At 40.3% G+C, this 19,935-nt stretch overlaps 1 protein-coding gene across 2 annotated transcripts in view; it reads left to right on the top strand.

Moving 5' to 3' along the window:
* Nucleotides 1-2,399: 2,399 nt before the first annotated feature.
* LOC110976038 (uncharacterized) overlaps nucleotides 2,400-19,935 on the top strand; it is a 39,867-nt gene continuing 22,331 nt past the window's right edge. Inside the window, exons 1-2 of one of the 2 annotated variants that reach the window (XM_022228980.2) lie at nucleotides 2,400-2,785; nucleotides 16,664-16,713. In XM_022228980.2, the coding sequence (XP_022084672.2) occupies nucleotides 2,713-2,785; nucleotides 16,664-16,713 (123 nt within the window). In that variant the 5' untranslated portion in view covers nucleotides 2,400-2,712. The remainder of the gene's footprint in view (nucleotides 2,786-16,663; nucleotides 16,714-19,935) is intronic. The other variant, XM_022228979.2, reaches the window with a different exon arrangement.

The following is a 19,935-nucleotide window of genomic DNA, read 5'->3' as shown; positions in this document are numbered from 1 at the left end:
TCTGATCTTATCTGATTCAAGCGGGAAATATAAACGAGAAACCTGAACGTTTTCACACCTTTTTGAGGTTCAGGAGAAATGAGGCATCCTCGCCATTTAAATAAAAAAAAATCACCTTTTGAGTCATTTCTCCGACTTGAATCACGTCCCTCCCTCGACTGTTGTCCATCTTAAGATAAAAAGTTTCATCAATGCTTTGAGCGACGAGATGAATTCGATCCATTGCCTAGCGTTGGCAAGCTATGTATATGGACAGATGCATGTACATGTACATAAAAGATTTACTCCTGATTCAAGCCGTTATGTAACACAATAGCGAAGTGTGTTTTATGCCTGATTTATTAATACGGACAGATCTGGTGTCAGTGCTGCAGACACTTGCCTGTGATTGCCCACACCGACAGGCGCAAGTCCAACTCAAATCGGATGGGCTCAACTCGAGTATAGGCTCAGCGCGACTCGACTCAAACAGCACCTTGTCCTGTATGATCGAGTTCAATCCACTTTCAAAATGATCTGATCCAAGCCAAGTCAACCTGATCACAACCCTATCGGTCGGTGGGTCAATCTGGGTTAATATATTCCAAACTAAACCTTGCCTATTATCCGAGCCAGTACCTCTGTCAGTCCAGTGTAGTCAAATTCTGTATCATTGCGCAGATCTGATCTTATCTGATTCAAGCGGGAAATATAAACGAGAAACCTGAACGTTTTCACACCTTTTTGAGGTTCAGGAGAAATGAGGCATCCTCGCCATTTAAATAAAAAAAAATCACCTTTTGAGTCATTTCTCCGACTTGAATCACGTCCCTCCCTCGACTGTTGTCCATCTTAAGATAAAAAGTTTCATCAATGCTTTGAGCGACGAGATGAATTCGATCCATTGCCTAGCGTTGGCAAGCTATGTATATGGACAGATGCATGTACATGTACATAAAAGATTTACTCCTGGTTCAAGCCGTTAATTGGGGAACTTTTCGGTTGGGTGCACAACTATTTTTTTTCCATTCACATGCACCAGTGCATGCATCATATTACATCACAAACAGAGGGCACCATCAGTAGATCGTAAAGCACACGCACTCTCTTCATTATCTCAGAAGTTCAAATGGATTTTATTTTATAAGTGTTAGCTGTGGAAATATACTATATTCAAGTTATCAAATGCTATTGATATGACTATACGAGCCTGGGGAGTTTTTACACCACCAAGCAAGTTTGGCGAGTGGCTAAATTGGGGAGCACGGTTCACTGTCTCTTCAGATGACGACCACGTTCAAAACTCTGAAATTACATGCTTACTCATCGGAATCCCACGGTTACCGTGGAAAATTATTTGTGTGGAAATTACATGCATTTGGAATGTCATCTGGAAAGTAATGAAAGGTAACTTTCCAAAGTGTTAATCTGTTCTGTAGAGTTATACATAAATTGTCATCGTTCTGCTTCACTTTCACTTCATTTTTCCATATGAAACATTACATAGTAACAATACAGTGCTACTGTGGGGGCTTCTAAAAAGCACGGCTTATCGAGTAGAGACCCCCAGTTATATTTATATTGTTAAAGTTATTTGAATGTTTTACTTAATAATAGAGGAAGAGTTAAAACTGAGGTTAAACTTGAAGTAAAAAACATACAAATAATGAGAATTATGCCTTACAATTAACATAACTATATGTCTGAGTAAATATGACAAAAACAATGAAATAAGAATAAAATGGACGGAGAGTGTAAAAATTGTTATCCCAGTTGAACAAGAAGCAAAAAAATTAGCGCAGCAAATCGAAAAAGTCAGAGACAACATAAACGCGTGGAACATCTAAAACGGTGCGATTTCTGTCAATCAAGTTAATTGTCCATTCTTAAGAATAAACGCTCCATTTCTTAATAGGGTGACGTCACAAGACTGGTTTTAGGCTTAATAGGATCGAAAAATCTGCAAAAACCTGGCAACACGCATCTCTTCTTTGAAACATCTTATCTGATTGCAGTCCATCGGAAGGAAAGTTGATCTAATCCTCAGCCACGGTAGTGTTTTAATAGTTGTAATTCGTGAAAGTGGTTACTTCAACAAATATTTAAATATTTAGGTTTTGAATAATTCTTGTCTTCAGAATGGGGCACATTGTTATGATTACTCAAATTGAAGTTCTCTTTTTTAACCGCCATGATAATTTCAAAAGAAATATTTAATCTATGAATGAAACCTGATCTGGTGGTCTTTATCAGCCACTTGCCTTTGGCCACCTCTCGTACAATGCCTGCTTAAGCATGAAGATAGCATTGCAATCTGTTGCTTGGCAACCGTCATCGTGCACACCTTCTGCACACATGCGCGACCCCGCAAATCATATACGTCGCTCGATTATGCATGAGATGCAGGAGGAGCAATGGCAACGGCTGACAAGGTGGTGACTCAGCCAAGATATTTCGAGTTGGTGCGTTTAAAAACGCTCCACGGTGTCTCGGGGGCCGACTTAGGGTGGATGCAAATGCATCGATGGTAAATGCAACATTGCAAGAGCGCGTGTCCAGCACAAGCCACAACCGAGGTGTTGCGTAGCTCAACCCTCTCTGCCCTATCTCACGTTACAACCACTGTGAGATTTACCTTAACTTCATTTCTTTCTTGGCACCTGGCCGCTGCGGTGACCGCCGTACGCCCACGTCTTCTTACCGGGTCGGAAGTCTTGCTTGATCTAATCCACGATGTGCGGACATTCTTGGACCCTTGGCATTTTCGTGTTGGTTTTGCTGCTTACAGTACGCTGGTCTCAAGCCCGTAAGTAGGATGCTAGAATTTCTCTTGTGGCTTTAAATATGTAATTGTATATTTACCGTACTCGTGTAGATAGCAAGAAGGTCACAAACAAATGCAATCGTTTTGTAATCAGCTTTATACACGCTACTCTTTCCATGGCTGGGCAAAAGAGAAGATAAAAAATCATTGCTAGAGTTTGTTCGCAATTGGACCGTGTTTTAAAAGGACTTTTGTACCTGATGTGCAGTTTTGCAAGACATCTCAGACAGAGATAAATGGTGACATTTCTGATATTTGACCCAGTTGAATCCTGGTTCCCAAGCCAGACGTTCAGAAGTCTAAAAAATGACAAGAAAAAGCCTCTACGGTAATTTATTTAGAAATTGTTAAATCGGGAACTGTTCATGTAATTCTGTAGAAAAGCCGTTTGTGAGGCGCATCAAACAGTGAATTATATGCATTTCTTTGCCGGTCGTAAGTTTCACGTACAATACGATACGTTCGCATGTATGCTTTTTTCATGCAAATTCATATCGATACTTGATAAAGTTATTATCACGGCTAATATAGACTGAGTAAGCAGTTACTACGCTGAGAATTTCAAAATGGCTTTTCAAAGTTTCAAAAAGTGCCAAGTGCCAGTAATGGCTTTGCTGTGAAGAAGATAGTAAAAGAAGTGTCTAAATACATAACCGCTTTTGATCAGTCATTGGAAATTAGTTGAAAACAAGATAAGACCTTCTAATGACAAGCACATTGTGCAGATTTGTGAGTGATATATCTTTTAAACCAGTCAGAGCACAGTGTTTTTTGTAAGTTTCTCAGCGATTCAAAGATAGGCCCTTTGCGGCGGAGGGAGCAGTGAACTATAAATTTCCGTCGTTCTGTCACCTTCAGGTCGTCCAACTTGGCATGATGTGCAACTTTGACAAAGGTTTTTCAAGCCGACAGCAAAACCGACAGGTCCCATGTAAATGTGACATCTCATTAATTAAATGCGAATTCTGTCTTTGTATTTAATTGTGTGCATGCAATGAGAATCCAGTCTAGTACAAACACGCTCTGCCCGTCACACGCCGCTCTTGGCAACAACAAAAAGCTTCGTGATTAAATCGAACTGTCATTTTCAAATACGTATAATTCTCTTATACAAAACAAACAATAACCGGCACTCAGCTACGTCGCATTTATCTTGACAATAATGTATACGACAGTTTTACAGCAATCAAAGTCTGGGTGTTCTTTCTGTTATTTCCAGAGAGAACTGACGCCAGATTAAGTAGAAATGCGTGCATTGTGAATTGTTCAAAGCACGTTTCCACCACAAACAATACAATTTTCGAAATCTTTTTTTTAAAGAGGGAAACAATTAAAAAATTTAGAGTTTCGAACAGAACGTGAAATGGATACATGTACGATGCTATAAAACCCAAGTGGAAACGTTCGATAACATTGGGGAAAAGGGCCCGGGGCAGTTTTATACCAAGGGCTTGAGTGGTTTGGTAACTTCAATCTTATCGCTGAAACCGGGTCCTTTAGATATCTTTTCTCGTATATTTCCCTTTTGAGAATTTTGACAAGAAAGTTTTATTGTATACGTTCATATCCACTATTCAACAGCATTTTAAAGGTCCTCGAGTTTTAAATAAATCTGCGTTGGGCACTGTAGTGTCAAACACACCGATCATGTCGGTTGATTCGGCTCAGGTTTTGAAATTTCGCAACGTGCAAAACCGGTTTTATTGAAACATGATAATTTTACAGAATGCCTGGGATTTAGCTCCTTATTATATTGCCGGACTTTTGTCATATCTTTTGTTGATTGATAGCTTATGCAGTTGCCGTATAAAGTACTCCGAACGAGGTTTGTGATTACGGTAACACGACACTCTCTGAAGTTGCTAAATTCATGAGTCACTTTCGATCCTCATTATTGCGACAGTCATGATTTGTGAACGTGAAGATGAGCCACTGCATTGCCCTCAAAGATTCAAACTATTTGAAGGATGACATTGATTATCTCCATTCAAGGCCATTTTTGGGTTAATTACAATAGAATGAAAGAATTATTAGTTGATATACGTCAGGTGCGTGTTTTTAAACATTGAGACTTTTGCATGATGTGAAGACGGAAATCTTTTACTGTGTACTCATTAGGTTCATGTAAATATTACTTGAGAAAGGGCGAGAAAATTTCTGTTGATGTTATATGAAAAGACTTAGTGTTAGTTCTGAAAAAGTTGCAGTGACGAGAAAAATATTCAGTGTTCTTGTATTATTCCCGTTTGTGGCTTCTGCTGGGCATGTTTCTAGTAGCCCAAGGTGTTCAGAGTGGCAGAATGCAACCGGCTGGAGTGGAGACTTTACAAGCAGAATCCGGGCACTGACAGAAGCATCAGGACGGTGAATGGACTGCAAAATGCAAATTCAGATCGGTGCAAATCAATAATAAGTGCAAAAAGCATCGAATACCCTGCTACGAAAACTTTCCCGAATCGATTTTTTTTTTACTTTGGTACCGTCATATCCTTTTTTTAACCTAATGGGACGAAATTTTTATGTGGCGATCGACTGGCAAACAAAACCTCGTCTACACAATACTATTGATAGGTTTTGTATTTCTATTGGCACTTTAGACAGGCGGCTGTATTTGGTTAAATTTTCCTCGTCGTAAAGAATACTGGTTGCGAAGGCGAATGTTTGCGAGACAGGTTTGCGGGCAGGGTACTCGTAGTCCCGGAGTACCGTCGATGTGAGGAGCAACCCCGGGATTGATGTCTGTACCGATGAGCACTTTGATCAATCATGCTCCTTCCAGACAGTGTTTATCGCAACATCCAGGCTGAAATTATAGCCCGAATAATGTCCGGGCAAAGGAGAACGAGATACTCGAAATCCCCCGTGCGTAGCCATTCCCGGCCTTAACTCAGCCCCCTCCAAAATCAACTGAAAAAGGTTGCCTCCCTGGGGAGACTTTCCAACACCGGCAGATATCCGCGATGTCTGCGAGGGGAGGCCTGGATGTGATAACCTCCTATGAATCAAGATGGAACAGTGACAATTCTCATCTCAGCTTTCACCCGTTAGCGTCATGTAGATCGTGTCGTCACTTGCGACTGAGAAAGGGCCGACTGGCGTGGCCAATTAGCGCCAGCAGGACATCTCTTCATTTATGACCATTTTTTCCCAACATAGTTTTCAATAATTTTCCGAACACACTCGTCCAAAATACTACAGAGGTATCCTTGTAAGCCACACGCCGTGGACTAAGTGATTAAGTGCTGCTTTAATTTGAACATTTTGGCGCGTAAATCCTCCTCATGTGAATTAGTTATCAATACTAGGAAGTAGCAATGCCCATCTATTACAGGTATGCACGATATATTCCAATGTATTCCACAAGCCTTAACGGCCCTTGGGCTATTCTTTGGCATGTATTTTAGTGGATTAAGTGATAAAGATGAAATGAGAGTGGTCAAAGCGAGTGTGGGACAAAACCACGCCGCTTCTTAGCACACTTCATCCAGGCTACTTGGCCCGGAGCAAGGAAGACCTGGCTGTGATGGAAGCACACAAGACAGACGCAGAGAGGATGTGCTCTTAGTCCACATAGAGGCGATGGCAAGAGGAAAAGAATGTGAATGAAATAAGCTATCAAATTCAAGATCCGTCAACTGTTTCGCCTTCACTTTGGCGACAGGTGAAACTCAGAATGCAGGCTTTCTGGCGGTCTTTTTTGAAGATGATATCGTTTCGCGGATATAGCAACATGAGAGGAACATTGGCCCCATTTCCAGTTTTTTGGACCCAAAATTGATTCAACATGATTATGTTTGAAGCATTTTTTGAACATCATTTTCACTGAAACAGTCATGCCTGGCCTTCCAAATCTTATGAAGTGCCAAACCAAGGTCCCCTTCTAACATGGAAACCGCATTTGCTAAGTGGTTCGATGTAGATCACTGACCGTTTACTTTTCAGTTCAGCGCGCTGTATTTTGTGTGTGTTTTACTTCCACATTTTTTGGCATCTGGCTTTTATTTTAAAGCAAAATAGGAGCTTAAAATGAGTCTGCCCAGTACTTAAGTGTGAAGTTGCAGTTTTGAAGATGAGGGCATTACATGTAGGCCTATATGTCAGAATGCCCCGTAAAAACGCGAACAGATGAGCCTCACTATATACGAGACAGCTACTCTATTAACTTCACAGCTCTCTGTAAACGTCACTTGCCCTCCTTTAAGCTTTCAGCCATGACTAAATCTTCTTTTTTTCCGGTCGGTAGATATACATACAGCGTGCCCGCTAGCCAGCTGAGTCCTTCGCTGGATGGATCGCTCTCTTTGGCAGCCAAAAATGTTCCCTTCCATTTTTGTTTTCAGGATGAGGATCCATCATTCAGCCATGCATGACCTCGGTAGCAATTTCATGCTTGGAGACACCTAGCTGACTTGGGCAGACCCGTCCTGGAATATTGCCACCTAGTACTGCCTTGAATTTTCGTCTGTATAGAAGAAAATACGGCGGTCTTGTCCTTTTGAATTCTTTGAGTTGATCCCGTCGGCAAAATGTTCAGTCCAATGTTACATAAATGATGCATTTTTCTAACTACGCTGCAGGAATGCACGACGACTGTCACATGAAAAGTTGAAGACGTAGGTACAGTGGTGCCATCAACCTACATGATGGTAGAATCCCAATCACATTGGTTGAAAAAAACCCATTAAAACTCCACTGCAATTAAGATAAAAAGGAAAATGTTCACCACACCGATCGCCTGTTCAGCGTATCATCAACAACATTTTTTTCAATTCTGACTTTTTACCCATTTTACGACAAACCTCAAAAAAGGAAAATGGAATAACTGACGAAGTGTTTCTGGCGTGTACACAACAAGGGCGTATCCATAATAAAATTTTCGGAAGTAAGGGCAATTTTTTCCGGGGAGGGGTAGGAATTTCTTTATGCATCCCTGTTTTGGGACAGCACATTCTACTGTCAATTTTTCTCTGTAAAAGGAGATTCCAGTGTTGTACTGCTGTTGTAAAGAGTGCGGTTGTCGGGTTTACAAACAATTGTGTTTGTATCAGTCGAGAACAGGTATCTAGAAGTTTCTTGTCAGCAACCTTTGAATTTTGCGTGCATCAATATGTAGATGTCTTAATTATCTTTGTCCTCGGTTCTCAATGGTTGTATGCAGCCTGAAGGAATTCTGGTACAGCAAAAGAGAAATATTTTTCAGGAAACAGTGATGTTACTGTGTATGAATAGAAAAGGCACCGACGGCTTGCCTATAACATGACTGTTCTTGTTCCAGGAGAGAACTTTAATATAACGGCGATCTGTCTGTAACTGAACAGAGAAGAACACAAAAAATGTGCGGCGAGTGGACTAGATTTGTTTATTTACGGAATACTCCGAAAACACTTATGTCCACTGTATTTTATTAACATTTTCGAAAGAAAAACAACAGAGTGCACTTTAAATAAAACTGGGAATAAGACAAATTAAGGAGAGAATTAAAATTAAAAAGCGTGGAATTTTCATGCGTTCGTGTGACTTCTTTTCCTTTATTTCTGTTTAACAATAATTCCGTGGTGATTGTCTCTGAAACTTGTCAGGTTCAGAGTTTCAATAAAATACCCAGTCAAATTCAGTCTTCAGATATATGAGAGTATATCCGAACGTCGTCACTGCAATGTGAACGATTGGAGAACTGTTTTGTAAAATGATATTTTTAAGCCAATTTGATTGTCAAAACTAAATCTGGCACAACCCGGATGTCAAACAGAACAACGATGAATCTGATCGCGCTCACAACTCTCGTCTGGTACGGTAAAGTAAAAGCGTGTGAAAATGAAATGCAAAAGAGTCGGTCATTCAAAACTAATGTGCGTTCCGCGTCAAAATTATCGTTTATCTTTGTACAGTGCTTTATACGAATGTCAGACGAGCATTGGAGAGCAAGTATTGTCATGTCTCGTTAACGAGTGCCTAGCGACGACCTACCACGAGATCAGATATGTAGAAGACTTCGTCAGCCGTTGGTTAGTAACCGGCCCGTTTCTGCTCGTTATATTACTTTCTTATTACAAGCGTCAGAAATAATGTGTCCTATTCGGTGCCACATTGTCACACGATTCTGAGTAGGACGATCACCGTGCACTTAATCGCTTTGGCAGCTTTTTCACGATTTACAAAACAAATAAAGAAATTTAATTCTGGAATTGATTCCCAGCTCACTTAATTTACAAAACGCTCCATTGGCTTAATAGAAAGTGGCGCCAATAAGGTCATGCGTCTATAGGCACTAGTGTACAATGATTTTGGTTTTGTAACAAGCGTAGAACTGGCCTCTGTATAAACTAAAATGCTTAATTTATAGAGATTTAATATGATATATCTACAGTCTGTATTTGGGTAGTGCAGTATTTTAAAACTTGATTATGAATTTATTTCGAAATGCCTTTTGTCTTGAAAAGGTCTTCGTCATTTTCCCAACTGTTAAAATTAAAATTATTGTGTAATATTTCAAACAAATATTACTTTGTATTGGTAGTGGCCATTATTAAAAGCGATGCCCGCCTGTCCTTGACGGAGGCGAAACGATCGGATTTCATTTAGTGACTAAAACGTTTACAGCGTAGCTTCTCTACTCCTTCAGAATCGACGCAGAGACCAAAAACACGTTGGTTTAATCCTCTCCAGGCCCTATCCTCACGCGCCCTGAAACCGTAGCTATATCTAGCCACGTCAACGATGCGTCATGACAGACCCATATGACGGCTCTTTTTGATAACACAAAACCCTTTAAGAATTTCAATCAGGGCATTCATTTTCATTTGCCCCCTTTCCACCGATGCCGCAGCAGTGATAATGAATTTAATTTGCTTAACGGGAGACGAAGACGAACAGAGAACCACCGACCTACAGCAATGATGTGCGCATCGGCCGGTGATGGACTCGATCTAATGAAACGAAGTGTACAGCGGAAGGTTTATTGAATTTCGGCTTGTTTTCTCAAATCGAGGTAATCAGATCGGGACATGTTTTTTTTCCAGTTTGCGGTGATCAAAATAGAATTTGCAGGAAGAAGAAGACCTTCCATTGCACTCGATGCCTGGATACCATGCAGGAATTGATAACTCTTTCATGGAAACTCTCCCCTTTATGCGTGCCTGGAAATGTGAATGCATAAAATGTTTGCATGTTTGTCACACAAATATGTATTCCTATGAAAGTCACGTTGTCATGACCTTTGGTGACGCTTTGTCCTGGTGCTCACATCAGTGCCTCCTTCTGGAATTCATTTTGGAGTCTTTTTGTTCATTTGATGAATTCTATGACGCCAGTACCACACAAGGATCAAAAATTATGGACTGCTCTTTAAATTTAGTGCAGTTTCTTCTGAAGATAACGCTCTCTACATGGACCCATCTGCGTGTGAAGATGAAAATTTGATATCTGAATTTAAGTGCGCTTTGACTTTTTTTTCACGTTGCGGGAATGGTACAGCAAGTGCTTCAAAATAGCTACATAGTGATTACATTGATATCAGTGCTGCGTATCAAGCTTCTGTGGATAAATTAATTGCTGTGGACGTTGAGATGACGGTTCTTAATTCACAGCGAGACAGCTCTATACAAGAAGGGAACAGGTGGAAATCTAAAGTGTTATGTAATCTTCGGAACTACAGACACCAGAACACTAATATAATATCAAATCAAAAGGACAAAAACTGTCTTTGAGTGATGCAAGTGTAGGGTTTTTTATCTTGAAAAACCTGTTTTGAGGAATGCAGTAAGATATTTTGCGTCATCTCTTTCGGTACTTTACTTTAGCATGCAAAGCTGAAGTGCCCCTTAGATTCTTTATTTTAGTGCACGTTTTGTTTAATTATTAATTATGAGCAGAATCTACAATTATTATACCGTTTATTCCATGAGGTAACATGAAATACAGCTGCACCAAATTTAACTGGCCCCCGTTAATTTACCAGGATTTAATGGCTGTTTAGTCATACATTTCTCCACGTCCGTTGGAAATGGCGGGAATAACTTCTTTACCAGAATAATTCATTATTTTTATCATTTCCATCCTTTTTGCTCCGTTAAGTAGTATAGGCTTATATCGAAAGCCATTCCGAATTCGATCATCTTCGTTATCTCATGTATCCCCTCTTTCCATCACAGTTTTCATCTCTCTAAATCTTCACCCCCATTTCCCTCTTTGGTGTCCTTCTTTCGTCTTTTCAGTCCCGTCAACCTAGAAGGTATTGCACACATCTCCCGTCTAGCCATCCGCCCATCGACCCCTTTCTAGCACGATCAATATTTTGTTATCTTATCGCGCGAGGAGAGACCCGAGTTCCGTGTAAACCACTTTACGGCATTCCTTGTCGCGCTGCCTCCCAAGTGCTCTACTTTGTCCGCGGACAAGGCCACGTCTTAACTTAGGGAGAAAGTGCACACAGGTCACAGGAATTTCTTTTTATTGAATTCAACCAAACCGCCTACCTACAGCTCCCTTGACCAAGGGCAGATTAAGATCTGAATTTGGGGGCCCAGTTTTTTAGAGGCACGAATTTGGAAGTTTCTTAATGTTACACTTTAATGACCTTTCTGAGGGGTTCGGCTAAATTTCAGGGCTTAATTAAAAGATATGGATGGAGAAAGGCGCTGTAATCACAATTGTATAATGTGTGATATTTCCCTAGCAGTATTTCAGCTTAAAATAAACAGAACTCTCTACCAAAGAATGTAGCGACAACTTCACTCCGAGGTGTTTTTTAACGCACGGTCACGAGTGAAGTCACCACAGCTTTTGCTACAGCGTAGTCCATTGGGTTTACCTCTGTTCTTACAACTGTCCTCGCAAATAATGTCAGTCCATTAGGCTATTATAATCACAGAGGGACAAAATCCTCAAAGAAAGCATTTCCATTTTTTGTCTTCTGTCCCTGTGACGCTTAAAGCTCTCGAAGCAGAACGCATCCCCGGCCCGTCTGGGCTTTTAAGCCGATAGCTGTTCACTGTCATTTCCTCTCATTTTTATTGCTTTTAAGTCAAAAAATGTATTGAAGTTTAGGCATAAAAGCATCTGTCTTTGTACATCAACATCGTCAGTTCATTGCTACCCCTGAGCCTTTTCAAGTCATTAGTTTTAGACTATAACAATTCTATAATAGTTCTTATAAACACCTATAAGGTAAATTCGAGGATATTATTCAAAAACTTCCTTCTGTCCATAGAGCTGATTAATGATGTCACCTTTTTGTGGTATCTCTATGGTTATATTTAGTGGCATTTTGAACGGCCTTTTCATTTTTAAATTTAGAAACTACAACTACATGTATTTGAGGATTTCTCTCTTTTTTCAGATATCTTTATTTATTTCAAGATGTCTCGTATCATCACAAGTTTCTTTAATTAAATCCTTTCAACAATTTGAGAGACATTAATTATTTAGAGGTATCTTGAAATGGAACTCAAGATGCCTCTGAATTTATTTCTAGATATTTCAACATACATTTCAAGAGATATCTTTTTTTTCACATAAAATACTTTTCAAGAGATTTTTAAATGAACTTTAAGATATCACAGAATGGTTGTTACAATACATGTATCTGTAATACGGGCGATTCACGATTGTGCACCTCCAAGAGTTTGCAACGCGTTGGCCAATCACAAGCGAAATCTGTCGACCCTATCGATATCCAAACGCGCATTAATTGGGTCAACAGATTTCGCGCATTGCTATTGACCAACGCATTGCAACCTCTAGGTGGTGCACTATTGTGAAACGCCTATATTCCATTTAGCAATATCTTCAATACATTTAACAATGTCGTTGATGAATAGGCCCCTAAATGTCACTTTTATGTTTGGAAGTGTCCCTCACGGCACCAGCTAGCCCACCCCGACTTGTGATTGTAGGTAAACAATATTCACTCATCAGCCCGCATGTCTTACTATCAAGACAACGTACACAACCATTGGCAAATCTCTTTCTTTATTGTTTGTGAAGTTAAAAGGCATAATTTGAATTTTTAAACTTAATCCAATTACTCTGTAACAATCCTAGGACATATTTTCGTCTAACAGAAATGAAGCTACATGTATATAGGGTGATGTGGATTTTGCTATTATAGGCTTAGCCAGTTCGTCCCATTACCTTTTGGTATATAATAATTTGTAGACGTTTTGTCGGTGAAAAGGGTCAGGCATGACTTCCCAAATCCTAAATCCCAAGTCCTAAAAATACGTCATACATTGTACCTTACACACTGTGTGAAAGTACCGGGTGTTTTCAGATTGCAAATGCCACCAGAAGATGTAAGCGTGGGTGCGTGCTTACGTGCGACCTCAGCAAACATACTTTGTGGACTCAAAAAATTGGATTTCTCGTTCAGTGCAAATCATCTAACGCCAATTTTAAAATGGTGGGCATTCTCACTTGGAGACAGATTGGGGTTATTGTACTTACCGATGTGTGATAGACATCAGGCGTTTCAGACCTATTACCCTTGCAAGGCCAAGCACTCATGTCGTCGAATGGGAAATTGACCCGCGTGTTTTGAGAACATTTTATTTGACGTAGGTGAGAAATTGCACTTAACGCTTCAGTGTGATGTGGCAACCTACTTCTGTATAGTGTGTGCATGACTGTTATGTGCTCTGAAACGTGTTCTGGAGCCCGTAATAAATGGTTATAAATACAGATTTGCTCGGATTCTCACCTGATTCTTTTCTGTATACAAGGTAAAAACTGGAGGGTAGAATGTAGAGAATATGACCACTGAAGCTTTTATTTGCGGAATTCCCTTCTTACAAACACAACCGAAAAACCTTATAGTTTCCCGAACCCATCAAAGCTTGCTTTCTACGTCGCCCCCCTTGTTGAAACAAGTGTGCCACACAGGGACTAATTTATTTGCCCGAACGTCATCACGGTCAAATGATAAGCATGTTTGGCGACACTTGCAATGCTTATTTTGATAATCAAACTCTGGGAAATTTCGGCCTCATCAAAGATTTGTTCGATAAAAAAACATACGCTTTTTGCTTATATTTAATAAGAATGCATGGTTGGGTGGCAAAAATAGGATAATTGGAGTCATGAAACATTAATAATAGCCCCCATAAAAGACGTCACACATAGCACCATATCAGCTGAGATTTAACGTTAAATGTGTCAAGGTAGTTAACTTGCTGCAGGGTCCCTGCGTCGGGTCGGATCAGAGGTCATTGTGATTGTCAGCAAACAGAAATTGCCTACTGCAGGACTATAACAAAGATTTCGAAAAACATACAGTGGGCAAGGTCGATGGGTGGAGGGTTTTGGTTGCAACGCGTGGGGGGGTTGGAAATGTCCAAAACAGACGTTACCACCTGATCCTTTATTTACAAGGATATGGCAGCAGTAGTGCTGGTATATTAAGCCTTAGCAAGCCAGACAAAAAATGGACTTTTATCAAATTTTGTCGAATTACGGGAAGATGCATCGACCTTTTTCGATCGGATATTTTACTACATTAATCCGGAACTGACTGAGCCACGTTCAGTCAGATCTGATCCGATCCGAGGTCGAATTCAGATTCTTTGAGTGTCAATGAAACGCACAACACTTGCAGTGGAAACCAATCAATAACGCTTACGGTCCCTATAATAAAACACCAAAAGTAGGTGTGACCATCATTCCCTTGGCGAAGAAATTGAGTGATGGAATATACCAGCAGTTGTTTGCGTTACCACTATACCAACCCCTATATAAATTGTGACCGAATATTCATGACATGCGATCTGTTTGTTATGGTGCACTATTTACGACACACATTTCTCTCTCTCTCTCTCTTTCCCTAGCTTCCCCCCAGGCGACGCAACTACACGACAGGACGCACGACGCGACACAAGACGCGACGCGTCGTGTGTGTACAAACGTAATGGAAAGAAGGCGACGGTGCGACCCGACGGCACGACGCAAAGGAGCCGTCGTGCCGTCCCGTCGTGTAGTTGCGTCGCCTGGAGTGAGGCTAGAGAGGGAGAGAAATGTGTGTCGTAAATAGTGCACCATAGTTTGTTGACTTGCTCGGCTGACTTTTTAGTTCTCCTCTTTTCCCAACCACCCACTTCACCGACGATTCCCATTTGTTTGCAGGCATGGCAATCGCCCGTTGCATTTTCATAATGACCAGACTGTTGATTATCAAGCTAATTGGAAGAGCGAATCCATCCTGCGTTTTAATCATCGCATAAATAATGTGCCCATAAACTGCATGCAGCTGCAGAGCGGCTTATAGTAAATCCACTTCAGGAAGCTATTTGTTCCAACTAAAGCGTGGATAGCGTGAGCGTGGGCATAATGGTCAATTTGTAATGACTTCTCGTGTCTTTTTCGGGGCCTTTGTTGTGATAGGTTTTTCATTGATGCCCTTAATGAATTTTATTGTTGTCTCTGTTTGCTGAATATTACCGAGTGGGCATTTTATGGTTGCACGTCATTCGAATCATTAGGGAAATGTGCAATGTCTTTCTGTCAAAAATTCAAAATTTTATGAATTCACTTTTGATTATGTCGTGCAAGTACAAAATGTAAATAAATAAACTCATGCAGTCATAACATGAAATTGATAAAAGGGCAAAACATACCCGTGAAGATGTACTAACTAAAGTGTTGCTGTACTACCGGTTTACGTTATCGATTTGAAAATTCAAACCAAGAAATTTGACTTTCAATAATGTCAGTGAAAATGACGAAAATGGCAAATGAGTTTTGACAGGTTGCTCGGGAATGAGGCACTATAGATATATATATATATACTGGTTTGCCTTTCGCTTTTAGATTATTACGGTGCGAAACCACATTGGAACCATATTGATACTTTTATAAGAGCACGTGACCGTCCAAGTGGCGTCGTTAATTGCTGAAATAAATCTAAGAGACGTGGGTTGTCATAGAAACGTATGTTATAAGTAAATCCTGTTTTGAACGTCACTGAATCCTGTTTGCAGAGGTACGCTATCAATGATGCGTATCTTTCTGAAAACTCGTCGTTGTATTGTATGTCTCGGTGATAAGCTACATGTATTGAATGCTGTATTTCGGTGCAACTGTTTCATCGTGTAAACTTGTGTTATCAGACGCACATTTCAGTGTTTCCGAAGTAAATCATCTTTGTAACACGGTAACTTGAGTGGTAATACATTTCAATAGGTATCATCTAAATGATCGTGTACACACTGTAAAAACAACTCAGTTTAAACACATTTGTAAACACATTTTTGTACCCACTTTTTGACATGTTTAACCGCGACATGTTTAGTGTTATGCATGTAGGAATGTGTTGAAATGAATTTAAAAAAGTTAAACATGTACTACAGAAAAGCGTTTCACATTCCTAAACATATTTTGATAAACATGTCATGGAAAAAGTGGGTACCAAAAAGTGGTTCAACTCTAAACGTTGTTTTTACATTGTTACAATAATCTTGTAATGATGTACACTGTGAAACAATGTATTAGACATTATGCAAAATACTCTAATAAGGAGACGTGGTTCTCCTTAAAGATGTTCTGATATCAAAATAATTGTTGTCCCAGAGAGTTTGCAAATGGTTATATTTTATCTGTCCACGGCTTATCAGACTTTGCTCCTCTTACTAAATGTATTCATATCGACATTGCTATTTAGATTGTACCCTTCTTTTATATTAGAATTTTTTCCCAATTTATACTTATGAATTCTTTATAGGAATGAATGAATTTCACTCATTAGTATCCACATTCATTCCTATAAAGAATTCATGTTCATTATTATCTAGTTTCTATTCCCATTACTGTGCATAATATACATCCAGTACTTTTCAGATTCTGTCCTGTCCTTGTATTTTGTTCTAATGACAGGGTCCTTGCCTCTCAGCGATGGAGATGAGGAAGCTGAGGCTGGGAACGAGGTAAGCCCCTTTTACCGAAAGCTCGACTTCAAATACTGAAACCTTTGACTTTGCTATCCGGCTTTCATATTTTAAGCAGTTGTTTTCTTATAGAAGCGACGCCCAGGATCAAGAATCTCTTGTCCTCAGTTTGGTCAGTGGGACTGGGGTGCCCTACGTACAAATAGAAATAAACAAACAAGCAAACTTACAGACAATCAAACAATTTGAAAAATCGCATTAACTTAGCTTTGCTGATAACTGCATACGCGCGGATAAATTATATTAACTTGCCCACTAGTCTTGGTGCATGTTTTGGAGGTGAAATCACCTACCGCTGAGTGTATGTACTCCGTAGGTGTTGACGTTGTGTTGTCTTGATTAGCCTTCTACCCTCTAAGGTTTTTCTTGCTACGTCTCAGCAAAGACTCGGAGACTTTTTAAATGAATATAGGATCCCCGGGGGATCCCCCATCGACTCAACCCCAAGAAACAAAAACGCAAATTTAAACGTCTGCTCGCCCGAGCCTGCATCAGCATCGCTTGTGGTGGTAGGCGCAGTAATTAATGACGCACAACCCACCGTGATCTGGAGCGGATGATCAGCGCACAATGGCCTGGTCTGTTGCCTCTCAAAGGGAGTTTCCGTCTCAGAACCATATCTGGCGAGATATATTGTTGATTTGCAGCCACGATAATTACCCCCTTTAATCCTAGTGAAAATGTAACAAAGCATGACGTCAGTAAATATGCATTATGTTGGGCAGCCGTGGACGATCTTATTTACTGTGGACGGAAAGTCCTATTGAAATTGCCTTTAGACGGTGGGTGCTGCTGGTCCTTGGTCGATTTAGTACTTAATTGGTATCAGCATCAGTGCAGTATAATCATGGAGTTAGGAAACCTGTCGTCTGAAAAGTGAGCATATTGTGGGTGAAATTATGTTTGAGTCCTGAAGATAATTGAGCTTGGTACGAGGAGCTTGCCCTCGTTGTTCCCTCCTTAATTCCGCAACATTCGTCTTCAAAAAAGGGGGACACGAATTGCATTATGGGGATACATGTACCAGATAAACTCAAATCAAAAAGGCTTCATAAAACCTTCCAATGGTAGGGGTATAATACGGAATAACCAAGTGCGGTAGGCTTACCGTACAGGGGGATCTTACACTGCTATCCTGCATCAGGAATTAATTTGACTCCGGTATAGCTTATGGGCTCTCTGACCACTTTGGCATCTATCGCCTCATCTCCTTTATACAAAGGGAGAGTATGTTTCGGGGACTGCATGCTGACTATATGTTTTGGCTTTCAACTGGGCTGAAGGACTGAAGGATATTCATGCTTATGCGAGCGCAAAAGGGATATAACATTGGCAATATGTATGAGCACTGGCCCAATTTAACCAATTGTGCTGTCCCTGTTCGGCATGCATACATACATGATTGACTATGAGTATACTCGAAAGTTAATGCTTCAAATATGCTTCAGCCAGACAATGAAGAACGACGTAAAGATCAGTCCTATATCGAAACTAGCCAGCAATAATATGCAACTTGCTTCAGGTTTAATATACCATTGGACGACGACATCATTTCGTCAGAGGTGCTGTGGACGGGTCACAGAGTTGATGTCGGTGATATCACAGCGCGATTTTATTGACGCCATCTTTGGCTTGCCCTCGAACTCCAGACTTGTATGTCCGAACACAGGAGGACTTCCCGGAAGCGAGTTTTTTTACACAACACGCTGGGGAACTCGAGGGAAGTCAAGTCTGACATTTCAACAGGGAAAGCTTCCAAGAGGCAAGAAGACTAGTCTCTTTTCGAGACTGGCAATAAAACCATTTTGCTTATTGGAAAGTACATGGTGTATTCCCAGACCACTGTGTAAAAAAAGCACTCTTCTCCTAGGGAGCTCATCGAGCACCCGAGCACCCGTTGCGCTTCACACCATCGACGATTGATTCCCCACTCCCTACCCCCCCCCACCATGTAGCGCGGCACCTTTATAATGCTGTCGTCCCATCCGCTCCGTTTCAGCTATTGGTCTCTTCCCTGATGCCCGTTGAACTGCTGAGCAAAAACAGGTGTTTAATTATATCCTATTGAATTCCAATTTCAGACGACAATTCGATTCTTGTTTCTGTGCTCATTGCACGAGACATTTAAGAAAACAGCACTGCCCTGGACAAGATTTCACAGACCCGACAGCGTACGTGACTTCCGCAGAATAACAAATCTTGAGAATGTAAAGATAACTCGAAATCCTTGCCATGAGAGGAATGATGCGTGTTTGGGAAATGATTAATTGCCTTGAGAAAGATGTGCAAGGAAAAAACCTTGCGCAGTCCTGTTGTCCTTTGGTGGGAGATGTGATTTGGATCGTCTTGCCATTGTATTAAGGATATAAGTGAGGTCTCAACCTCGCCTTCGGGTTTTGTGATAGATAACAGGGTTTACATCTTTACAAACAAAACATTTTCCCCACTTTGGTTAATAAAAGTTAGGCTAACCTTTGCGGACACATTACAGATATCAATCCGCAGCGCTTAATCAGATTGCATAAGCGCGGCTGTGCGTGCCGTTGATGGTACAATGAATTCAATGTGAACTAGGTACGGACTCATTACAACCCTACTGCGCATGACTGTGACAACTGGCAAGGATGATACAAAAGGCCAGATTTTATGGGCGTCCACATTTCATGCGACCTCACGCTCATCGCCATCAAGATTATACATAATGTAATAAGAAACTACGTGAAGGTACGAAAGCCCTGTTGAGCCATCAAGTATATGTTTAAAAAAACTGAAGTATATTTTTCAAAATATATTTCTTCTAATTTCGTTTTTACAACAAATATTTTTTCCCAAGTTTGTTTGTTTGGGACATATATTTATCCAGTTGGTTCTTATGAGATCTGTATTCAGAACTATTATTTCTATTTTTGGAAGCAAATCTCCCTTTCAAGGTCGTTTTTTGAGTTGTGATCTCTTGCAAAAGAGCTAAAAAATATATGTCATAAAACAAACTTGATCAAAATATATATCTCGTAAAAACGATTTGCTCCAAAAATACACACTATATTTCTAAAAATAGATCCCATGAGAATGAACTGGAGAAGACATATATCGTACAAAGGAACTTGAAAAAATATTTCATGTAAAAACTAAGTTGAAAAAATATACTTCACAAAAACAAACAATGACCGGCTGAAACGATACAAACAGCGAAACAAGTTC

This window comes from Acanthaster planci, linkage group LG08 (assembly GCF_054643075.1).
Source record: "Acanthaster planci isolate LZ-2023a linkage group LG08, COTS_SCS, whole genome shotgun sequence".
Classification (NCBI taxonomy): domain Eukaryota; kingdom Metazoa; phylum Echinodermata; class Asteroidea; order Valvatida; family Acanthasteridae; genus Acanthaster; species Acanthaster planci.
Note: the sequence above shows the minus strand (reverse complement) of the source record. Positions and strands in the feature narration are given on the sequence as shown.